This window comes from Typopeltis vanoorti, chromosome 26 (genome assembly GCF_054136105.1).
Source record: "Typopeltis vanoorti isolate ZY-2024b chromosome 26, IOZ_Tvanoo_1.0, whole genome shotgun sequence".
Classification (NCBI taxonomy): domain Eukaryota; kingdom Metazoa; phylum Arthropoda; class Arachnida; order Uropygi; family Thelyphonidae; genus Typopeltis; species Typopeltis vanoorti.
The window spans coordinates 27,273,824-27,300,144 of NC_143574.1; the positions used below are offsets into that span (position 1 = coordinate 27,273,824).

At 35.7% G+C, this 26,321-nt stretch overlaps 1 protein-coding gene across 1 annotated transcript in view; it reads left to right on the plus strand.

Moving 5' to 3' along the window:
- Positions 1–26,321, plus strand: part of LOC150092431 (uncharacterized) — a 126,334-nt gene that overhangs the window by 90,061 nt on the left and 9,952 nt on the right. Inside the window, exons 6-7 of the mRNA XM_090414862.1 lie at positions 14,412–14,459; positions 22,415–22,528. Coding sequence (XP_090270988.1) covers positions 14,412–14,459; positions 22,415–22,528 — 162 coding nt within the window. The remainder of the gene's footprint in view (positions 1–14,411; positions 14,460–22,414; positions 22,529–26,321) is intronic.

Sequence of the window (26,321 nt, forward strand, 5' to 3'; positions counted from 1 at the left end):
ACATTAGTACCGTGTATGAGTAGTGGGTTGGAAAAGGAAGAACCTGTTTACATTTGATTTAAATGACTGTAAATTGTATTCCTTGGGAAACACAGCAGGGCAGGGGGGGGGGGGAGACTGTTCCACAGTGCAGCAGTTGCAGGGATGAAGGAGGAGGAAAAGTAACTTGTTCTGTTTGTTACTGAGTGGAGGAATTATTGATGTTATTTCAGATGAGCATTTCCCATGGAAATATTTGTAGAATATACATATTGCGGAAACCAGACATCTGTGCGAAAGTGAGGAGAGAGAGAGTTGGTAAGAGATAGGTCATTGATAAGTTTAATTTCTCTCCTCTGTATTGAGTCAAGCATTTTGAGGGAACTTTGGGCCTCACTCCATATGTGGGAGCAGTGTTTAATAGCTGGGCAGATTTGTGATTTGTATAATGTTAACAGCTGTTCAGGGGTGAAGTAACATTTTGAGCAAAAGAGAAATCCTAGTTTTTTTTGAAGCTGAGAATGTTTGTGATGTGTTTATGCCAGGAGATGTTTGATGTGAAGGTAATTCCAAGAAGAGAAATCTCAATTTGTCTTGAAATTTGGGTATCATCAAAAAGAATACTGAAAAAAAATGGTTCTTTTTTTATGGGAAAGAGGACAGAACTGGGTTTTATTAGCATTGAAATTGATGAGGTTATCCGAACCCCATTGTAGGATGGCTTGGAGATCAGAATTGAGGTAAGTTGGGTAGGGTAAGGTTTATCAAATGAAAGTGAGGAGTGTAATGTGCTGCTGTCTGCAAAACTGTGTATTTGGTTGGAGGTCAACTGAAGTAGGTCATTGATATACAGCAGGAAGAGGGTTGTGAGAGGACAGAACCTTGTGGAACCCCAGCATTAGTTGAATGGAGAGGATAGGGAACCATCCACCATCACACACAGTGTGCATCCAGACAGAAAGCTGGCAATCCAACTACAGAAGTCCTGGGACAGACCAAATGATGGTAGTTTGCTTAGTAAGCCTTTGTGCCAGACCCAGTCAAAGGCTTTGGAGATATCAAGTGCAACCACTTGAGATTCGTCAAACTTCTCCATGGCATTTGTCCAGAGATGGGTGACATGTGAGCAGATCTCTTGTTGATCGGTAGCGATGGAATCCATACTGGCGGTCGTTTATTAGGTGGGTGGGAGTTGAGTTGGGAATTGATAATTTTTTCCATTACTTTTAAACAGAACTGAGGTAAGTGAGATAGGGTGGTAGTTGGACGGCGGTGACGTCACCCTTCTTGGAAATGGGTTGAATATAGGCCAATTTCCAGTTTGTGGGATGGATTCCAGTGGAGTAAGAGAGTATATATATATATATATATATATATATATATATATATATATATATATATATATATATATATATATATATATAGGCAACATAGGATAAGAGTCAGTTCTGGTGCACAAACTTTCAGGACAACTGGGAAATGCCATCAGGGCCAAGAGACTTTTTTGTGTCTAATTTGGACAGTATTTTTCTAATCTCATCTTGGCAAAAGGATATAGGGGCATTTTATGTTGGGGTGCAGAATGGTTGGGGGACATTTATCATCATCAGTTATGCATGCATTGGAAGCCAAGTGTGAAGCCAGAAGATTGGCTTTTTCTGTGGGTGATGATGCAATAGAGCCATCTGGGTATGATAAGGGTGGGAATTGTGTTGGGCAGAGTAGCCTCTAGTTGCGTACAAGAGGATGGAGAAAATGTATCTGATTTTCGGAACAGAATACTATTTATATCACAATCCATGAGATTCTCATTCCCAAAGGAGGAGGCCCACATGAAGTAGTTAGCCTTCCAACAGTTCAGAATTGGATTATGTGACCGATTAAGAGTAGTGATATTTAAGAGAGGGGCCCAGAATCTGGATGCTTGCTTCAGCCTGGCAAGAAAGAGGGAGAGAATTTTGGAGGAAATCGCGCAAGCCTCCTCTCTGAGGAAACAATTACGAGAGGGGTTGGGGACACATAATCCCCCCCCCCCCCCAAATTCCCAAGCACCCTATTAGTTTCAAGAAAAATCCCAGTCCCTCAAAATCAGTTCTGGACTATCAACGCATGATAAAAGGGGAGATGGAGGCAATGAGGTTAGAGCAATGTAATGCTGAAAGGGGGGATCTTATTTCAGGAATAGTTGAATTAAAGAACTTGAGTCATCCTGTGTCAAGTGAGAATGAGAGAAGTCTAGCTGCAACTGCCAGTAGTTCAACTAAGAGAGATAACTCAATAAAAGGAGAGGAGATGAGAATGCAGACTGTTTCTGTAGCAGAAGTGGAAGGGAGATTACCCCTGCCTTTGGTAGAAGGTTTGATTGAAGGTGTACCATGTAACCTCTTGCTTGACACTGGGACTCACATATCGGTAATTCCAATGAAATTGGTTGAAGCGTTTCAGGCCATAGCCCTTGATAGCTTCACTGAACTATGCAATCCCCATTAAGATCATGGGAATTGCAAGAGTTGAGCTCTCCTCATCTCTGAGGGTGAAGGTAAGGATCTCCATACCTTGCTTCCCTGTCAATATCACGCATGAGATGCTGGTATTACCTGAAACTGCAGACACTAGCAATCAAGTCATACTGGGTATTGATTTTTTAGAAAAAAATAAATTCATGTGTGACTTTGCTAGTGGAACACTGTCTCTATGTGGAAAAAGGTACAGACCACAGTTCAGGACAGGTGATGAGAGGAAAAGCGAGGCCATGGAGATCGAATTGAAGGATTGGGGGGAGGAATAAGCTAATCCAAGATGCCTTTAAGCATCTAAGCTCTGAGCAGGAAAGGGTTCACATAATGGAGTTCTTTAACTCCGTATTCCACAATTATCCAAAGGTATTCACAGTGGAGATCAGCTCGCTTTCTTGTACCAACAAGGTCCAACATGCTGTCAAGATCACTTCCGATATACCCTTATATGTGAAACATACCAGCTGACGACAATAATTCTAACTGCCGACCTCGATAACTGCTGCTTGCCTCTGATTTTTGACTCCGATAACTGCCCCGCTCCAATGTTCGGCTCAGTCCCTTTTTATTTCACGTTCTTCGGGACCTTGCACGAAGGGTTGTAACCCCCAAAGAATTCGGCACGACTCCTTGATCTTCTGTTAAGACTGACCCGTTCTTTCTTCTCCTCTGTGCACCTCCTTTAATCCTATCTTGTCGGGCAGCGGAAACTTGTCTGAAGCTTGCCGATCTCTTAGACACTGACTTTGAAGGTGTTTATATGCAGAGCTCGTAAGCAACTTTCTTATGCCCTTATGTAGAGCTATTATACAAAGTTCTGGTGGCAAAGCATTGCCTTTGTTTTTGACATTAAAGAAATTTTTGTTAAAGCAGTAAGTACAGTCAATTCCCATAGGGTTATTTACAATAATATTTAGCATAAAACATAGAGACAAACAAGGTTATTTTTGTAACATTCTCATGAGACTTGACCTCTGTAAAAATTGATGTAAAGTGCTTTGGCATTTTCAAGCTACATCGAGTTTTACACATATGTTTGGGTTGGAAGGCCAGAAGCAATAGTCCAACCATGGGAATGTGGCATAGAAATTGTGGAGGCTGTCCCACTTGGCACTGTTATAATCCCAAACTGTTCTTGTATGGAAGTCTGTGTAACCATTGTTGCATGGGGGGGAGGAGATGAGCACTAGATTGTGGTCAGAATTATCCAGGGGGGGGGGGGGCCTCACTACTTTCACTGTGTATTTGGAGGGGTCATTGGTGATGAAGAGATCTAGGGTGTTTGGGGAATGTTTCGGGTTATTTGGTATTCTGGTTGGCATCTGAACAAGATGTGTAAGGTCGTTAGTGATGGCAAATGTTTCAGCATTTCCCAACAAGTTCTGTACAACTGGAGGAGGAAAGCCAGCTGGTGTTGTGGACATTAAAATCTCCTAGGAGGATAATTTCACTGTTGGGAAAGTGGGATTGGAGAAAATCTTTTAAGGAGAAGAAATTAAAGCGCTCAGAGTGGTTGGTTGTGCTGGGGCAGCAATAGAGACAGCAAATGAATTTGACTGAGTGGGAAAGGGCAACTTTGACCTTCTTTTCAACCAAAGAAGGTCGAGTTGGGTGTTCTAGGTTGGGTGCTCTCTGGCAAGGTATATCAGAGCAGATGTATGTGCAGATACCACCCTTGGGATGAAAGTTGTTAAAGAGTGAGTAGTTTGGAAGGTTGAGATAAATAGTGCTGGGGGAAGAGGTGAAATTTGAGTTTCGGCCAGAAAGAGTAGGTGGGGATTTGGTAGATTGAAGGTGGTAGTGGACACTATTAGGGCTGGAGTTTATGCCACAGATGTTGGTGAAGTAGATATGCAAGGTTCTGTGAGGCATATATTTGACTGTAAGGGTCTTGCACATTTCCTATGCAGTGTCTGCATACTGGTTTCCATGGTGACTACTAGTAGATAGCATAGACAAACTGGCTAATCGTTTAGCCAAATTACTTTCCTCCTTTATAGGCAACTCTCCCTCATCTGTTAAAAATTCTTTACACTTTAAAACATTAAAGTTTTAAACATTTACTCTGAATGAAAGTGGTACATTTTTATGATGAGTGCTATAACCAACAAAACTAATTTCACTAACTTCAGGCTAGGGTTTATTTGATCAAAATTTTGTGTTTGTTAATCACATACACCTTTGGTCTTCTGTAGTCAGGAAATAATTTCTATTTTAATATTTTTATCTAACTATATATAGATAGTGGATATTAAAGATACAACATTTGGATTAGTAGAAAAAGAGGCAATATCAACATCTATTGACCTCAAAAAAGAGGTTTTTCTCGTATATTTGCACTGGTTTCATTGACAACAAATACAAGATTATATTAATTACACCTTTGTTTGATCTATTGTACATAAAAACTTTGCAGCTATATAGTCTAACTAATTAGATTTTGTTAATCTAATTTTGAAATATATATTTCATTGTAAAACAAATAAGCATACTAAATATGTTCACCAGTATACAGAGTATCAAAGGATTAATCTTCCAAATCTCAGAGTTTGATTCCTTGAATGATATTAAGCAGAGACATATAACAACATGGGTCTGGTGGGGAGATAGGTATTTTCTCTTTCTCCTGGTGGTAAGTGCAGCACTATCTTAGTGAATCTCTCAAGCATTCTCAGAGTTTGTAAATGATGTTGTGTTGTGCATTATTGAGTTGACCCTTGCTTGATTTTACAAAAAAGACTGAGTAAGTATAAATAACTACTATGCTGACTTTTTTTTTTTTTTGGTAAGGCACATGGCACACTTCATTCACAAATGATGTAACGTTTACTAGACGTAGTGAATTATACTTATAATGGACATTATGAACTGATCATTCAGCAGTGCAATGAATTTCCTGTGCTGGTTTTCAACAAATATATGGTTGTAAACTTGTAGGAAATCAATGAATCAGAATGTATGCACATTCAGTGATGGTCAGTGGGGGAAACACCTTAATATCCATAATAATATTATTGAGTACTTGGTTCACCCATTATGGGCTCAAGACTACCAGTGAGACCCTGCCTTGTTTTCCCCTCCAAAAATTCTACTTGTTTGGTATGGTTTTTCAGATGTTTGTTGTGCAATATTTGTTTTCAGCTTTTGTCTTGCCCATTTCGGGCTTCTGGCAGTGTTATAAAAAAAAAAAAACTTACCTGTTCAATATGGTTTTGGGATGTGTGTATGTTGCCTCAGTCCTGAAGATCTTCAGGCTCAAACTTTGTTTGCTTACACTTGGATAAAGGATTAAACTAAATTTATTATAGTCTAACCAAGTGGGGAAAAAACTTCCAACTAATATTTTGTGATGAATATTTCATCACATCAGAGTGAAAATACACATTTATACATATATATGTATAAAAATGGGGAGAGGAGTGGGCATAAAACAAAATAAAAATACATACAAAACAACATATAGACAATGACCCCCCCCACACACACACACCCAAAAGAAAAAAAATTGTGTCATCATTGAAGTTACATATTGCAATTTTAATATAGGATTATTGGTGAGAGTTCGTAGTCATTATTTCCAGTTCTTTAGTGTAAGGCTTTTATTTCAGATTTAGGAATGTTGAGATTTCATCTAGGTGTGACTCCAATATTACAGTTTCTAAGGCAGACAAGGGAAATTGCACTGTTATCTTGGGTTCATCAAAATATAATCGTATGATCAACATTCTTTTCTGAAATACAAACCTATCACTTCCCACAAAGATCCCACCAAGTTGCAAGAAAACTATCAAAAAGTTAGATTTTTCATGTCAGAATGCCTAGACAAGTTTGGTCTACCTAAAATACACAAAGCAAAACATCCTTTTACATTCAGTGGTTGACTGTATTATCAGTCCCACATATAAATTGTCAAAACTTCTATCTGATCTGATTCTCCAGCAGAACGGAAAATCTTCTTTCTACATAAACAATACTGCAGATTTCATTACTAAAGTGAAAGACCTTCACTTTTGCTGCTCTGATATCATGGTGAGCTCTGATGTTGTTTCCCTCTTCAGTGTTCCATTATATAATTATTCATCTTTCTGTAAAGATTCTAGCTGACATAGCTATTTGATTTTGCTATACACTCTGGATACTTTTCCCTGGCAAGGGAGTATACAAGCAGGTGGATGATTGCACCATGGATTCTCTCTTGTCCTGACTTCTATCATATTCATAGAACACTTTGAGGAGCATCTCTTCACTGCTATCACCCCTTATCCCTCTACATCATGGGTATTCAACCTTTTGGCTTGCTTGGGCCACATTGAATGAAGAGGAATTGTCTTGGGCCACATATAAAATGTATAATATAGTTAATATATATAAGTAACAAAACTTCCTTTTTTAAAATTTTTTTTTATTATAACATTAAAAAAAAGAGGGCAGCATAAACACAAAACTAGTGAGATATTTGGCCTTGTTTACGTGAAATCAATGTCTGGTTCGATGAAAGTGGTTGCAATTCGTAGTAAGCTCTCAAGGCTCTCGTCAGAAATTTTTGATCTAACTTTACTCTTTGTATGCTTCATCTTGAAAATAGTTGTTCACAAATGTATGTACTACCAAAACGCAATGACATGAATAAAGCATGATTGTGAAGTGAAGGATATTTTTCTCTGGAAAGATAGGTCTTGTAAAAATCTAGCAAAGAGACATGATCAAATTTTTCTTTGAGTTGAATATCTGATTGCAACTATATACATTTCATTTGAAAATTCGAAAGCAATGTATTTATATTGACTGAAAATGGAGTTGCAAATATAATTTTTTCTGAAATTCTGAAATCTATTTTCAAATTTCTGTATCAAAACGGGAAGAAAGACAGCATCACATAATAATGTTAAAATTAAAAGGGGCCCCATTACTAACAGTCCAGGGCTGCCAGCTGCAGATTGAACACCCCCTGCTCTACATCATTTCATTATGTTGGCAATATCGAATTCTCTATTTGGCACATATCATCATCAACAACCATGGGTCCAATGCCCGTAGGTGTCTGATGCCATCTTGATATGATTCTTCCATTGCATTCTATTTTGTTCAAGATGACTCAGTTTGTGTATAGAGTTTCTGCACTATTTGACAATGTCATCTCCCCATTCTCTGTTTGGTCTTCCTTTTTTGTTCTTTCCTTCAGCCATCCCAAACAGCAGCATTTTTATTTTCCTCTCATCGTTCATTCTATGTATATGGCCAGAGACATGGTTTCCTTTTAATTATTTTCTGGATCAGGTTTTCTTTTGGTTGTATTTGTTCGTAGATTTCTTCATTGTTCACTTTCTGGATCCAGCTTATTCTCAAGATCTTTCTATAGCACTTCCTCTCAAATGCTAATATCCTCCTTTCAATTCTCTCAGGAGTGCCCAGGCCTCACATCCATAGAGCATGCTGCTGAAGATACAGGTTTATACAATGAGCAGTTTAGTTTGCATCTTTATAACTTGGCTCTTCCATATTTTGTCCATGGCTTTTAAAATAGTTGTTGCTCTGGCTATTCTAATTTTATCTCTTTTTTGGGTCCAAGTCATGCGACATCCAAGATATGTGAAGTGCTCCACATTTTCCAGTTGAAATCTGTCTATCGTAACTCTGTTCAGTAACTCCTGTTGTCTGAATATCTTTGTTTTAGTTTTTTCAAAGTTGACATTTAGTCCATATCTTTTTCCTTTTGTGTATAGTGTTTGCAATGTCTGTTCCACCCTTGCTACGTCTTCTTCAATCAGGACGATGTCATCTGCAAAGCAGAGGTAGTTTATTCTCATGCCATTTATTGAAATGCCTCCACCTTCTTCTTTAATCTTATCTAGTGTTCTTCCCAGATGTGTGATGAAGATGATTGGTGATATTGGGTCCCCTTGTCTTGTGCCTTGACTAGTGGCAAACCAATCTCCTGTCTCACCTGCTATTCTGATTTTTGCTTGTGCTTGGCTGTTTATATCTTTCAGCAGGCAGATCAATTTATTGTCTACACCATAGGATTCCAAGACAGCCCATGTTATATTTTGGTGAATATTATCAAATGCTTTTTGGAAGTCCACGAAACAGCAATATATCTTTTTGTTCTTTCTTCGAGCTTTCTCTGCTATTAGTCTTAGTGCGAGTATTTGTTGCACTGTACTTCAATCTTTTCGAAATCCGGCTTGTTCATCAGGAAGATGTGCCTCTCTATGACCTTTCAGGCGTTCTGTTAGTATTTTCATCAGCACTTTGCCAAGATGACTCTTGTCACATATGCAAATGGGTTTTTTTAGACACAGTTAACCTCTTCCTTAGAATGAAATTTATGTTAGAAAAGGAGAATAATGGAAGTCTTTCGTTTCTTGGATTCACTGGTAAAGAGGGAGGTGGATGGCACTCTCAGCTTTTCAGTTTATAAGAAACTTACATTCACTAGAAGATATATTTTCAGGACTCTATGTACCACCCTACACAAAATCTCTGCATTTTCAAGACTTGCCCACAAGGCCCATATCATCTCTTCCTCTGAGGACACTCAAACAAGAATTATAAAAGATATGATTCGGAACAGCTATTTGCCATTCCAAATTACAGCAGATCTTGGGCAATTCTTCTACTAATAGTTCATGGTTGGATACCAAGAAAATTTCTATTCCTTGCATAAAAAGCCAGTAAAGAAGATTTCCTTGATTCTACCTTTCACAAAAGACAGACTTCTGCATGACTCACTTGAGAGTGTACCAGATTCCTTGTTCTTGTAGTCTTTCCCATTTTGGCCAGACTGGTTATGCATTAGACATCTGACAATCAGAACGTATGGAAGACATCTGCTTCCTCCAAGCCGAGAAATCTAATTTTGTAGAACATGGATCTCATGGGATTCATGTTCCACAACATCAGATTCTTGCAGAGCCTATGATAGAATACAAGTTCTTTCATATTTGTAAGACTCTTCAAAGAATGTTATGAATAATCCCTTTGGAAACAACACAATCTCAATCAGATTGATCTAAAAATGTTAAAATTCTGGGAAATAGTGACTCTGAACTCACACCAATAATCCTACATTCAAATTGCTGCAGTCCTGACACAGTGGTTTTCATTTTTAGTTCGTTGTATATATGTTGTTGTTTGTGTGTGTTTTGCGTTGTTTGATATATTTCATTACATGTATATTTATACTTAACTACCCCTCATTTTTTTATGTATTTATATATACAGTAAAATATCAATTGTTCCATGGTAATTAGGTGTATATATTAGATATTAGATATATTGTATATATTAGATGATTATATATATATAATAGTTTAAAATAGATTTGAATCGTTTAAAAGAATGTCCTGATTTTCTTTTTCCTAATGGCTTGTGTGTGTGTGTGTGTGTGTGTGTGTGTGTGTGTGTGTGTGTGTGTGTGTGTGTGTGTGTGTGTGTGTGTGTGTGTGTGTGTATACTGTATATATATATATCTTCTTCTTTCTCAACCATTTTTGATCCACTGCTGAATGAAGGCCTCCCCCATGATCTTCCAATTTTCCAATCTTCCTATCATGTTTTTGGGTGTCCTTATCCACTCTTTCCAGTTGGTATCCATTCTGTTCCATCTATTGTCCTTTCCTTGAGCCTGATGCCCTTCCATCTCTATTTGGATGCTTTTACAATTTCTATTGCATCCAATACTTTTGTCTGTGATCTGATGTATTCCTTCCTCATTTTATCCATTATGTTATTCCTAGGATGATTCTCTCCATTCTTCTTTCCATCACTAGTAGTTGTTTTTCCATTTGTTTAGTTAGTGCCCAGGTTTCTGAGCCATAAGTGAGTACTGGTAATATGCATTGGTTGAATACTTTGCTTTTCAGGCAGAGGTAAGTTATTTTTGAAGATGTAGTTCAATTTCCCAAATGAATACAAGGCTAACTGTATTCTTCTTTTAATTTGGCTTTGTAACCCAATTTCAATGTCAAAAAGTTGTCCCAAATACACAAACGAGAAGAGTATTTCTGTTGACTCATCATCAAGTTTTATTGTTTTTGCTGTTCAGTAGTATGTATTAAACATACCTTGTGTGTTTTCTCTATTTATTTTAAGACCTATCTTCTTGCTTTATATGTTTCAGTATATTTATCATTTCCTGTAGGTTTTGTGCCGATTCTGAAATTAATACAATATTATCTGTGTATCTTAAATTGGTTAATTTTTCACTTTTTATAGTCATGCCTTTGGAACTCCAGTTAATTTTTTGAATCATCTCCTGAAGTGCTGTTGTAAAAATTTTAGGGATATAGAATCTCCCTGCTATCTCCCCTTTTGTATAAGGATCTTGTTGCCTTATAGTTGCTGTTTCATTTGTGTGTGTGTGTGTGTGTGGGTAGTCTGAAAAGTTCTTGGCCTTGACCATAGATGGCAACACTATTGGCAAGATTTTTTTTTTCTAAGTTGGTACATCTGTCATAAGCATCCATGTGAAATTTCTAGTCATTCTATCAAGTAGTAGTTTGTTTTATACAGACAACACTTTTGTCTGAAGCTAAAGTGTTGTCTGTATCCCTTGAAATGGATAAAATTGAGTATCATGTGGTTATAAAATTCTTTGTAAAAGAAGGTTTAATGCCAAAAGAAATTCATTCGAAGTTCATAAAAGTTTATGGGCACTCTTCTCCTTCAATTTTGACAATTAAGAAATGGGCTGCTGAGCTTAAACATGGCCGTACCAACCTTGAAGATGATCCACGTGAAGGACGTCCAAAAAGTGTAACAACACCAGAAATCATTGATCAAAAATGCACTCGCATGAAAATCTCTGAACAGTGCTTGGAGCATTTTAACAAGAATAAAACTAATTTTGTGCATCGATTTATTACTATGGATGAGACTTGGATTCACCATTACACACCAGAATCCAAACAGCAGTCAAAACAGTGAAGAGGAGCCGGATGTTCAGCATCAAAGAAGACAAAAGTCAGTTCCATCAGCAGGAAAGGTCATGGCATCGATGTTTTGGGATGTTAAAGGCATTTTGTTTATTAATCATCTTAAAAAGGGTAAAACAATAATCGGGGAATATTATTCCAATCTGTTAAGGGAGATTATGTTGAAAAATAAAAATAATTTTGAAATTATAAATTCGTTTTTTCATTGTTAGGCCGAGAACTTTTCAGACCACCTTCATATATATATATGTACAGTGGTGAGTTATAAGGGGCTCGCGCGAACCCTTAAATTTTTCTCAAATTTGCAAGCCCCTTGTTCTTGTTTATTTTTTTATTTTTTCAAAAAAAAAATTTTTTTTAAACATATTAAGCGACAAACTCATATGGTAACCTAACAAAAAGTAGTCTATTTGGCAGTGTATAGATTATTTGGAATTATTGTTTCAACTTCTCTATAACAAATGCGCCCAAATTTGAAAATCAAATAAGCGCATGCACTATCCTTACCCTTCTCCCTTCTGGTAGCCAATCATATGGAAACCAGTAGCCAATCAAATGTTTTATAAACGATTTCATTCTTATTATATTTTGAGAGTTAAAAAATGTTTTTCTTATGTAAGATAAATTAACACATTTAAATTATACATTTTTGGTCATTTTATAATAGAAATACAATTTCATTAATACAGACCAGTATTTTACAATAAAAACATTTATTCAAACCTACCAGTTTCGCCAGCAAACTGTCTGGCTTTTTCAAGGCATTACGGAGATATGAAAGTTAGTAAATGCAAATTAAAAGGAACATAAAAAACGTTGTAATGCATGTTTGTTGTAGACTTGTAATGTGATTACTGTCACATTATGAGGGTTCTGACAAACTTGCCAACCTCAGTGCTGGTAAAATCAGTAACTGTCTTACTTTTAACAATAGCCAGATTTTTAGATATGATAAGGTTTCTCTTCTTTGGATAATTCTAGCCTCAAATCTTTCTTGACATAAACATATCACACTTTGCATCTTCACCACCCAAGAAACCAGGCTGCTAAGGATGCAGAGTAAAAGCATTATCATCTCTGAAATTGGTTAATTCTGCATTGAACTACAAATCCATCTGCATATTGAGTACTGTTCTCCCATTTAGACTGATCTTCCAAGAAGTCTAAAAATTCTAGAAGAGCAAAATTAGTTTGAGTAATAATCTATCTCTTACCAGTTTACTACATTTTTTTTTTTACTCAGTTGTTCGTATCTATTTTAACAGGTATTTCCATTATCACTTCATCAGAATTGGCATCAATAGTTCTCATACTTTCATCTAAATTTCTTAAGAAACACATGGCAGAAGCTATTTGTTTCTTTAGTACTTCCCTTACATACTCCAAATTCACATAAGTTTTCCTTACTGTTCACTTCATGCCCTCTAATGCAGGTCTTTTGAAGCATAGTCAGGAGGACATAATATTTGCTTTTTTGATTGAAAGACCTGGGTTTGAAACCCATCTCGGTTGTGAGTAACATTTACTAGGCTTTTCAGCTGAAGATGGTCTCATAGCCGATCTCAAATGGATGTGGCAGGGTCCCCCCCCCCAGAAACCTGGATTTTTTTTTTATCCTGTAGAACAGACTACTGCCAGATATTATTATTATTACGGAGCCATATTCATGAAGTTTGAAAAAGTCATTGTGGGAGGCCCACACTAATCACAGTACTTGTTATATCTCACCTTGTTTACTGGCAGAACATTCATGACAGTGTCTGGCAACCTTTCCATTTATTTACTACTCTCCATGAAAAAATATAGTCCTGTTGCTAACCTCTTCCTTATACAATCTCCAGGAGTGACCTCCTTGTTCTCTCTTATGTCCAATCATGTGTTGAAACATTTCTTTAGCATCTACTCTATTAAAGCCTCACAGTAACTTATGTTTTTATTATATCCTCTCTCTATTTTGCTTATCAGCTAAAAATAAGAAGTGTCCCATAGTCACCCATTTTAGTAATTTGCTTCTTGAATCATTCTACATCCTCTGCCCATAATTAAAAAATTAAACCATTATTTGACTTCAAAAGTTGTTAATGCAAATTGGAACAAAATTGGGTATTTAATAAATACTCTTGAACTGTTAGGATATTTTAAAGTAATTGTATGTTTGTAGCAGCTAATTAAGTAATAAGTAAATATTTTTAAGTAGTAAATAAAGCTGAAAATTAAGTGTTGGCATTATTTTTTTAATAATAAGAAAGTGAAATTTCAAGTAAAATACATAACAAGTACCTCATATACATAACAAGTACTTCAAATGGGTAAACAAGATTTACCCATTTGAAGTCCTTGCAGTTTGTTTCCTGGAATTTTGCTGTTGTGATCGATGCAGCTAGTCTCTTATATAGTTTGCAAAAAGAATGTATCTTTATAGTTTTTTCTTTAAGCACAAACTTGTGCAAATCATCACACTTCATTCCTTTTAAATAGGTTTTTATAATTATCATTGATTTTACTGTGTTGAAATAGATTTTATCCCTTGTTCTATAATAAATTCAGTGCCCTGTGCTTCATAGTTCAGTTTTTGTTGTAATTCCACCTAATACCCTTGACTGCTGTTCTTTAGAACAATGTCCTACATGTGCTTTCTAAAGAGTATAATCTACATTCTTGAAATTTTGTTATGATGTTAAATCTTGTAATGATGTCTTCTTACTCTGACTTTCTACCCATCCATGCTACAAGGGTGCAGTGGATCAAATAACCTTTCATGTAGGATTACCAAAAGAATGAAAGGAATAGTTTATTGTGGCAGAAGGTTTATGATAGGTTTTCTGTGTGGATTTCCTTTAAAATAGTGTAATGACATTATGGAGCTTACTGAGGGTGAGTGAGTTTGCTGTAGTGAAAGTTGTACATTTCATATTAAAAAAAAATGTTTTATAGTTTTTATCATGCAGATTTGTAATTTTTTTTTTTTTTCTTTTTAAAGAAATATCTTAAGGACATGCTGGAAAATGAAGAATTGCAAAGTTTAGAGGTAAGGTTGGATTTAATAGAATAAAGACATAATATCTCCTGCTAATTATAGTTGATGTCATTTCTTGAAGGTGTTCTCAAGATTGCCCACCTGGTTGGCCAGATGGATATATCTTGTTTTATAGCCAACAGGCTGAGACTTTGAATCTCATCATGAACGTGGATGTTTGTGAATGTCTTGAGATGGCAGATAATGTTTTTTTGTCATTTTTTAACGATACTTGTGACATAATGATTAGAAATATATACACATTAACACAAGAATAATGTTTAATTTGCCTATTCCTATGTAGCCACTGAAGATGGTCTGAATATAACAGATCATCTTCAGTGGCTACATAGGAATAGTTTTAAAAAACAAAGTGGAATACGAACAATTGATCATTCTTCACACATAGAACGAGCCGCGTGATGTCATATCGCTAAGTATTAGAAGAGTAAACATTTTTAAAGTCATAATTAAAGATATTAATTCAGAAATTCATATAATAATCTTAAATAACATTAGGCTAATATAGGAAATTTACAAAAAAAAAAAAAAAATGTGTTATCCTGATTAAACTTTCCCAAATTTTTGATTTAGATATACAGTCATTATGATTCAAGTTAGGACGTTGAGGTAAGGCCTCCACACGTTCTTTAAATAAACATTCAAATTTGTAGCGACATCTGTGTAGGAGGAGAGTCTTGGACCAAAGGATGTTGTGGCTTGTTTCTAATCCATGCTGAGCTAATCCAGATTTCTCAGGTTTGTTGTGTTGAATTGATGACTGATGCTCTTGAATTCTTTTTTCTATAGAACGTCCAGTTTGTCCAAAGTAGGAAAGATTACAATTACGAGGAACTTGATACACACCAGGTAGAGACAAGGTTGAGCGTTTAACTTTAGATGAAGGAAAATAGGTGGATAATTTGTTAATAGGAGTATAAGTGGCTGTTAAATCATATTTCTGAAGAAATATGATTTAAAACTTCAACGTCCTAACTTGAATCGTAATCACTGTATATCTATATCAAAAATTTGGGAAAGAGTAATCAGGATAACACATTTTTTGTAAATTTCCTATATTAGTCTAATGTTATTTAAGATTATTATATGAATTTCTGAATTAATATCTTTAATTATGACTTTAAAAATGTTTACTCTTCTAATACTTAGCGATATGACATCACGCGGCTTGTTTTATGTGTGAATGATCAATTGTTCGTATTCCACTTTGTTTTTTAAAACTATTCCTATGTAGCCACTGAAGTTGGTCTGTAATATTCAGACTGAAATATTTGGCAAATTAAACATTATTCTTGTGTTAACGTGTATATATTTCTAATGTTTTTGTCACCCATTGTGTGAGATCACCACCACACTTACCGAAGTGACTTGAAAAATTTCTTTCTTTGGTTTCTAAAGCAGGGTTGACAGATTAAGCCCTAGCTCATCCACAGTGCTAAAATGTTACAGGTTTATAACTTCCTTTCATGGGCAAGATAAAGGAAGCGATAAGTCTGTGAGAGTTTTGTTCACTGCTTATTCTATTTTTTAAAACATCCCTAACTGCATTGCTCTGTTTTCTTGCTTTACATATCTATTTTTCTAATTCATCATGATTTAATAGTATTACATAACACAAAACGATTAATAATAAATAAGAAATTTATGTAAGAGAGCTAAGCTATGTGTAAAAATAGCTAAATAGAAGTCATGAGAAGACTGATAAGAGTAGGGAAAATAAATATCAAGAAGGTGGCAAAATTTTCTGGAGATTATTGAAGAAGCTTAGAAATATGGGAAAGAGTACTGTAAAAGAAATCAATGGTGATAATGGTGATATGAAAACTGAAGATAAGGATATCCTAGTTGTCTGGAGTAATTACTTTGAAAGACTGTTAAACAAACCAAGCAGTGACAGAACCTTACTAGAACATTTTCAAGAGGAATGCAAAAAGGAGTACATATCAATACTTGAGGTAGAAAAAGCCGTAAAAAAAGCTTGAAATGTGAAAGGCAGCTGGAGTAGATGATATTTGACCAGAAATGCATGGAGATGTACAAGTTTTACAGTGGCTACACCTGCATAATTCAGAGGACCTGGTCAGAAGGTCAAATTCCTGATGATTGGAGTAGAGCTCTCATGGTACTCATCTATAAAAAAGGGGAATAAAACTGAATGTGAGAATTACAGAGGAATTTCTCTACTAAGTGTTCCAGGTAAGATTTATGCAAGCATACTTGAAAAGAGGTTGAGAATCATTGTGGAAGAGAAATCTGGAGAAGAACAAGCTGGGTTCAGGCCAAATAGAGGATGTAAGATCAGATTTTTACTTTAAGACAAATAGTTGAGCAATTATGAGAATATGACAAGGATCTGTACTTAAGTTTTGTAGATCTGGAAAAGGCATACGATGCCCAGAGAAAAGTTTTTCAAAACACTACAATTATATGGGGTGAATGGAACATTATACAGAGCAATACATTTTCATATTTAAGTTGTCAGTCAGCAGTTAGAATTCAAGGAAATACAGGAAGATGGTTTGATGTAAAATCACATGTAAGACAAATATAAGCAAATTCTAAAGCATGACCTTTCTTTAGTAAACCCATGCTGCTCCTTGCAGAGTATAGCTTGTTTGTCTACCCATTTCTGTATGCGCATTCTTACCAAGTTCTCTAAAATCTGATGGGTTAGTAGTTAGACACATCAGTTTTGCACCACCCTTGTACAATGGAACTATCATACATTCCTTCCATTCCTGTGGTATCATTCCTGAGCTGAGATTCAAGTTATACAAATGTGAAAGGCCTAGCCAATTTGGTTGGGCTGAGCATTCCTTTAGCAAACAGACTGATATTTCATCAGTCCCTATAGACAAATTCTTATCCAGGTTATGCAACAGCTCTTCAGCCTCATTTTCATGAACCTCTAAATCCAATGTAGCAGTAGCACTGTGCACCATGTTACATACACCTGGTTGATATATATCTTAGCAATTCAGCACTTATTAACTGAATAATCTCATTAGTTTCCAGCACTCTAGTACCATCTGCATTCAATTAAGTTATTCTTTCACATTCGTTCTTTCTTTTGCTTGTTGCATAATGATAAAATTCTTTCTGATTGCCTTTAGCTTGCATGGGCAATTTCTTTTCATACTCTGATTTAGCTTTCTGCACAATACTGTTACTTTTCTGGCCTGAGCTTTATATATTTCATAACTTCTCTCACTGTTATTCTCACGATATTCTTGTGGATCTCTTGCTTAATAAGGTTGCACATCCATTTCACTCTCAATCTATTTATTCTTCATTGGGGATACATTCAGATATCCCTCTCATTTAAGCACTTTTTCAAAGATTCCCATGCATTGCTGACATTTTTCCCATTCAATAGCCGATACCATGGGACCAAAGATAGTATTCTCCTAAGTCGATCATAATTTCCAGCTTTGTACTTCAGCATGTAGCCTGTTTTAATCAGAGCATCAATACAATTAGTTACTTCCCAAGAAAACACAGCATGATCACTGTCACCAATTGGTAAAATAGCCATATTCTTAACAGAGACCCCCTTCTGATGCTATGAGCAAATCCAACACTCTTTGAACTTGAGTTCCTTCTTTCACATGCTGCATGAGAAAGTTGTCTCGTAACAGTTCAATAAATTCCTCTTCTTTCTTATCATGAGCTTTCTCTTCTACCCAATCAACGTCACCCATAATGATCATTTGTTTGCTGCTCATAAGGCTAAATTGGCGATGCATTTCTTCATCCCCTGCAACTGAGCCTCCAAGTTTATAGCAACACCCCCACCATACATTTCATTCTGTTAACCTCCACTTCACACCAGATAGACTCAAACTCACCGCTGCGTGGGACATTGTTATCATCATGGTTTTTCTTGTGTTTCTACCCTAACTGGACTTAAGTCATTTGATATCATAGTACTCCTCCTGTCCTATCTCTTCTGTCATTCTAAAAATGGTATACCCATTACACTCGATCCCACTTACCATATCTGATTCTGATAGCCAGATTTCACTAATGCCAACAATCTTAGGCCACATCATATTCAAAAAAACATGAACTCAACCCCTCTAATGCTCCTGGCATTTGTGTATCAACATAATAACTTACCACCTAACCTATTCTTATAATTAGGTCTATCTATTTGGTCTTGTTCTAGAATTTTCTCTTTTCCTTCCCCAGACATACTTAAAAGGTCCAAACCCAAAGCATAATTTTCCACCCCTTCGTCACATATATAAAACATGTTCAAAGACATTCATATCTTTATCATGTTTGCATACCATAACTGAATGTTCACACACATTTTTCCCATTCCTCCCTTGATGATTCCTCCCTTTATCTACACTAAAGCCTATGCTACATTACACTATAGATCTGGTTTTTGGTTATCTCTTGTAATGTAACTGGAAACAGAAAATGCTGATAGATCATTGAATTTCCATTGAAGTGATGGAATGGAAGTGGGAGATCTTTTCTATACAGAACCATCTTTGCTGTAGATGAGACATTTGAATGCTATATTTTACTTTTGCTTTTTCTCCATGAAATCCTGGAAATAAACAAAGGTCTGTGTTTAAGTTTTGTAGATCTAAAATAGCTATATGACAAGGCACCAAGAGAAAATCTGTTCAAAATGCTACAATTATATGATGTAAACAGGACATTATACTGAGCAATACATAATCTGTATCTGAGTTGGAGGTCAGTGGTTAGAATTGAAGGAGGTACAAGAAGATGGTTTGATGTAAAACAAAAGTGTTCACTGTGTTCACTGTTATTCATCATCTGATACAGATTGCATTATGAAGGAAGTATCATTATGCCCGATAAACTAGCTATATGACAAGGCACCAAGAGAAAATCTGTTCAAAATGCTACAATTATATGGTGTAAACAGGACATTATACTGAGCATAATCTGTATCTGAGTTGGAGGTCAGTGGTTGGAATTGAAGGAGGTACAAGAAGATGGTTTGATGTAAAATCAGATGTAAAACAAAAGTGCTCACTGTGTTCACTCTTATTCATCATCTGATATGGATTGCATTAGGAAGGAAGTATCATTATGCCCGATATCAATATCGGAAATATTAATCTTAGCTCTTTACTTTATGCAGATGATGTTATACTCTTAAATGAGTTCACCAAATGTCATCTTTTCAATTATTTATCTAAAATGTATAACTTCTGTAATAAATTTGGTATGAAAATCAGCAGTAAAAATAGACAGACCAAAAATAGACAGGAACATTGGAAACATAAGGTGCATCTTGAATGAGAAGCTTATAGAATAATAATGAAAACATTTCAGCTATTTAGGCACAATTTTTAGTGGCGTTTTCAAATTAAATATGGAAATAGACAATATAATAAGCAGAATATAAATGTATTTAGCGAGTGAAGTGAATACATTTTTATGGTATATAAGAGAAACTAACAAACCACCAGCATAGTAGTGTAAAAACAGTTTTTAAACCAGTTTTAATTACGTATCTAAGAGCTGGGTTAGAAATAAAGCAGTTGGTCAAAATTGAGTTCCACAGATATGAGAGCTCAAAAAAAAAAAATTAGGGGGAGCTAACAGATGGCAACATATTGGAAGAATCATCAAAAATTAAGATATTAAGAAGGAAATTGACACTGTTAGCCTTCAGTAATCTCAGGTAGTATAGGCACTTAAACAGAATGGGAAGATGAAGGTTAGCTAAATTGGATGGGAGGTAAAAGAGCCAGAGGATGACCAAGATCTGGGCAGTTTGATGCAGTTAAAATGCCTTAGAGCGCTTCCCAAACTGTGGGCCGCGGCCCCCTTGGGGGCCGTAGGTTTTGTTTAGGGGGGGCCGTGAAATAATGAAAACAAATTTAAAATGTTTTAAGACTAAACATATTTTTTTTTATTTTAAAAGAAACGTATTTAACTTTTATTATTTATTATTTCTTTTTTGTTATTTTTTATATTTTAATGGAAAAATTCACACATTGGTGTTGGTTCACAAATTTTGCTTCCTGCATATTTCGGCGCTTAATGAATATTAGTAAATATTGCTTATTCATATGTTTCATTTCAAAGCAGTGGTTAATTGTATTTACTTCGAATGCTCTCCAGGGAAGCTCCAAATCTTCCTGTCCCTTTCATCATGCGTTCGTAATCAGGGACTGTTGATATTGACTTTATATACATATCAAAACTCGTTTTATATTATCACTGTCATCCTAGCTAGTTTTCTGTTACCAATAAAAGTTTCGCATATACTTCACACATGAAAAAAAAAGCTTAAACAAGTTCATTTGGGGAGATAGTAATTATCTTGCAGTGGTAAAACACACTTCCTAACAGCCACTATACTGCAGAGGCAATAAAAACAAGTACTTTTATTATGCCAGTGAATAAGGTATGAGGAGTCTGTGTAATATATTTCTCAACAAATAGTGCAATTAGAGACAACTGGGATAAAAACACACTAATTAATGAATCACATGTCCCCTCATACAGAAACTATGCTATATAGACTGAAACAAAACCATATGTTGCATGGGCAAACACAGTATCTAACTAAAAACTATTGTTATTAATTAGATGTGTGTGAGTTCGATGCTTTTATCTTTCGGTTGCACGATCGTTTGTTAATACCGCACCAATCATATGCACGTTTTAATAACCCTGCCTTTGCTGTCTGTTTCGCATTAGGCTTAATTACCGTAAAGGGAGAAAAGTCACAAAAGAAAAAAATTTCCTGGTCCTGGGATTCCCTTATTCAGGTAATATTCACTAATTTCATGTTATCAGTCTGTGGTGTGCCAGTATCAGTAAGTGGTGATATTATTTGATCTATTCTACATTAAAAAATTTAACCCTGAGATGGGTAAGTGGCTGATAAAAAAAATAAAAAGAAATTCCTGCGAACAATCAGAAGAAGCAGAAACAGACTCAAAAAAAAAAAAGGACAGTATTTCATATTTTACCAGAACAGCCCGCATCGTCTTCAGAACCAAACGGTAAGAGGCAAAAAATGTAATATATGCATTTGATTTTTGCAATATTCGCTGTGTATGTTTTGTATTGAATATAAATACAATAAATATTATAATAATATATCTCTCTATTATGATTTTTTTTCGAGGGGGGTGGGCGTGAAATATTTTAATTTTTGCAAAGGGGGCGCTGACATCCAGAAGTTTGGGAAGCACTGCCTTAGAAGACCAAAATACAGTAAACCCTCGATTTTACAGACCTCAATTTAACAGACAAAATTTCCGGTCCATATGTCAATAACACCCTGTTAATTTTAAAATGCTTTTAACCAAGATTTGCTTATAATTAAATTAACAGGTTATTTTTTGTTATTAATTTCCTACTATGTTTAACAAATTTTGGCAAATAGGCCATTATATGTTGGAAAAACACTGTAGTAATTTAGCCAACATAAATGAGTCACTGCTCATAAAATATGTTTGGTGAATGATTAGCACGTGATCACACCAATCACGCTTTAATTGGTTCTTTTATCGCGTGGCATGACTTTCTGAAGCAGTTTTAACACCTGCTGGCCGATGCATTCGGAAAATCAATTTTATTATATAACAGACTTTCGGATTTAATGGACACCTGTTATCAGAGTCCTCTCTGATAACAGGCTGGTTTTGAGTAAAAATTTTTATAGGAAGTTAGTAAAAATGTAAACTTTTCTTATAGTACCATCTTAATATCTATCCTGTATACTCCTTGGAGGATACACATCAGGAATTCAGTGATGATGAGGATAATTATTATTATGAACATATTAATAACATATTATTATTTTATAATGAAATGCATAATTCATTATAACGGCACTTGAGTGATGACTGTACTATATAGTCATTTTCATTTTTTTTTTTTTTAATATTTTTGTTTTTAGTTGGTTTGAAAATACATATATATCATTATATTCACAGGCCAGAAGTGAACCAAGCATTCAGCAGAATCCTATTGACCAGTCACGAATGGATATTGATACTTCAGATATTATCATTACAGGAAGTAATACTACAAGGGTATCTCAAAAAGAAGTAAGACCAGTAAACATTTTTTTTTTTACTAAGATTAATTAAAAACAATATTAATATATTTGGCACTCCAATTTTTAGGTCATTCCTAGTCAAAAAAAACATTTATTTTATGGAGGCACTTTAATATGAATTTTTCGTTTTTTGCAAGTTGGTTGCTTGCGAGTTGATAATATCTGTTTTTTCCCTGCTTTTGAATCAGTAGTTATTGGAACCTTAAAAATGAACTAATGATGAGTAATTATATGGGCTTTCCAAAAATCATATCAAAATGGAAGGAATGCCTTTTGGTCTTTTGCATGATTCCATGGATCATTTATTCACAGAAAAAGCCAGTCTTCTAGCTTTTATTTTTCCTCTAATCTTGGTAAATGTCCCCTGCTGTTCCTATAAAAAAAACATTCAATGCTCTTTCATTTTTCACCAGGAGATCAGATGAATCTTGTTCAAACTGGATACCAAAAAAAAAAAAGAAAGAAAGAAAAAAAATCTTGTGTGGCATCTCTCCAATTATACCGAAGATTTGTGCTCCAGAGTTGAATCCTGGAATCCTGTTCTGTGTCACCATTTTATTCAGTATCTGTCCTGCAGCCTGGAAATTAGCCCATATGCCCCAGTTCAAGAAGGATAACAAATATTTTCCATTTAATTATCCATCCAGTTTCAATCACTTCATTTCTTTCCCAATAATGGAAAAAAAAAACTCAATTTCATGTTTCCTTCTTTGAAGCCTCTCATTAATAAACAGTCATCAGTATGGATTCTGTCACTATTAATCATGTAACCCATCTTAAGTCAAAAGTCATGGGAAAGTTTTAAGGATCTCAACTGATCTCAGTATTACTCTACATATCTTGAAGGCATTTGACTGGGTTTGGCATAAAGACTTGTCATGTGATCTGACTTCTGCAACTGGATCTGCTTCTAGCCACTGAATACTGTTCTCACATTTCTGGTAGTGTTCCTTAAGAGCTCCATAAACTTGATACAGATGAGTGCAGTTAGGTTGATTAATGACTCATCTCTCACTAATTCATTCCGCTTTCATGTTGTGATTGTCTGTGGAAATACTAGTGGTGGTGGTCGGCAGTAGATGACATTGGTGTAGTTGCGGTCAGTTGGTAGGTTGTGAGTGGTGGAAACAGAGTTGTAGAGTAGATGCCCTCCCTCGATGAGTCTTTGTATTCCCTGGAGGCAACAAATAATAATAATAATATAGGCATTCATTTTTATGCTTTTTTTTCGCATTGTCTACAAATTTATTTATTTAGCATATGGGGGAAAGACAAGAAATTATTTACTTCCAGTAAATAATTTCAAAACTTGCATTTACTGGAAGTAAATGCAAGTTTCTGAGGCCTCCAGGAAAGGAGTGTATGGGACAGTCATCAGGTGACATGATGCATAGTTTGCACAGCACCACACATGCAAAATGGTAACTGTAAAATTCCCCACAGATGTAATAAAGGGCACAGTGGGTCTTGTCCAGTCCTAAATCTGCTTAGCAGACTCCAGAGGTGTCGAGGTAGATTGAATCCTGGCAGTTTGACACCTCCAGTATACCACTTTGCCTTCAGATCTGCCATATGGCTTGTAGAATTACCAGATGATTGTCTCCATGTTTGACAGGGAAGACTCTAGAATGAACTACAAACAAGGAGACCATCATGTGGTAATTCTACAAACTATATGGGAGATCTGAAGGCAAGGTAGTACGCTGAAGGGGAAAAAATATCTTGATGAATAGGAAGACGCATGTTATTTCTGATTTTCTCTATTCCTTTGATGACTTCTTCTCTTCTGAAGCTTGGAGGAGTGATGTCGGAAAGAACAACCATGGGAGAGGAGTAAGCTGTAAGATACCAGAAATTATTCTGATTGTTAAAGTTAAACTGTGTGTTCATGAGAGTCGTGTGGTGACTTCGGCTCTAAACTAGTGAACAATACTCTGCAACAGGGAAGACTAGAACCAGGGCTATTGTTCTAAGACTCTAGGCATTACAACCCCAAGTTGTGTCTGTCAGCTTGTTGATGATGTTCTTCCAGGCAGATATATTTAACTTAGTTTTACCAAATGTTTTTGGTTACTTTGACTATGGTCAAGTGTGAGACCAAAGTAACCGGGGTTACTTTCATTGATTAAAATGCCACAGAATCCTAAGATGACAATGTGAGATGGCACACTATGCTACCATTAAATAAGCATGCCCCTGAGGAGGTACCTGAAGATAAAGAGCAGTGACTACATGCTAGGCAAGGTGCAGCTGCACAGTCATTTGTTCCATGACAGGAATGGGCTCTGTTTTGGGATTGATGGTTGCCTGCACTGGCTCCCAGCTAGGAAGTAGCACTTCTGACTAATACCTCACCTCATCATCATCATCAAATTCCTGACATTTACTCTCAAGGGGTGTACAGCATATGATAGTACTACATGAAAAACTTACATCATTACTAACTTCCTACCTACAATTTTCTGCCAAATCAATCTGTTACCTGTCAAAGCTACAACATTGTCAGATCTTATATTTATATATTTATCTTCTAAGGCACTTTTTACCGTATCAATCCACCTATATCTTGGTCTTCCTCTGGGTCTTTGTCCTGCCAACCTAGCAGAGAACACTTGTTTGGCTAATCTTTCCTCGCCCATTCTGTTTAAGTGACCATACCACTTGAGATTAGCTCTGCTAATGCATTCCTGGATGCTGACAATGTCAAGTTCTTTACTAATATTCTTGTTTTTAATATGATATTGCCATTGATGCCCCTAATCTTTCTCAGGACTCTCATATCTGCTGTCTGTAGTCTTTGGTCAAGTGTTTTACTTCTGACCCAGCTCTCAGATCCATAAGTTAAAACTGGTTTGAACACTGTCTTGTATACAGCTAATTTAGTGTTTTGACTAATTTCTCTCTTATTCCATATAAATTTATTCAGTTGACTATCTACCATACCAGCTTTGTTGATTCTGTTGTCTATTTTCATATTTAATTTACCATCTTCACTAAAAATCTTGCCTAAGTAGCTGAAATGTTTTACTTGTTCTATAGGTTCTCCATTCACAATACAGATGATATTTTCAGTGCTTCTGCCTATTTTCATTATCTTTGTCTTGTTATTGCTGACCTTCATACCATATCTATCACAACAGTTATTCAATTTAGTCAGGGAATCTTGCAGACTTGTAGCAGATTTATTTAGAAGTATAACATCATCCGCATAAAGCAAAGAGCTGACATTAGCATCTCCAATTTTGATATCAGGTTTAATACCACCTTCCTTCATAATGTACATCCTTGTCTGACACCAGATTTAACATTAAACCATCTCCCTGTACTTCCTTCAATTCTAACTGCTGACTTACAACTCAAATAAAGACTAAGTATTGCTTGATATAATGATCCACTTATATCAAGCAATCATATGCTTTTTCCAGATCTACAAAACTTAAATACAGATCTTTGTTATATTCCCATGACTTTTCAACTATTTGTCGTAAAGTGAATATCTGATCCCGACAGCCTCTATTTGGCCTGAATCCAGCTTGTTCCTCACCAAACTTCTCTTCTACAATCCTTCTCAACTGTTTCTCAAGTATACTGGAATAAATCTTACCAGGAACACTCAATAGAGAAATACCTCTGTAATTCTCACAGTCAATTTTATTTCCCTTTTTATATATGGGTACTATGAGAGCTCTACTCCAATCATCTGGAATTCGTCCTTCCGTCCAGGCCCTCTGAACTATGCAGTGTAGCCACTGTAAAACTTTTATACCTCCATACTTGAGCAT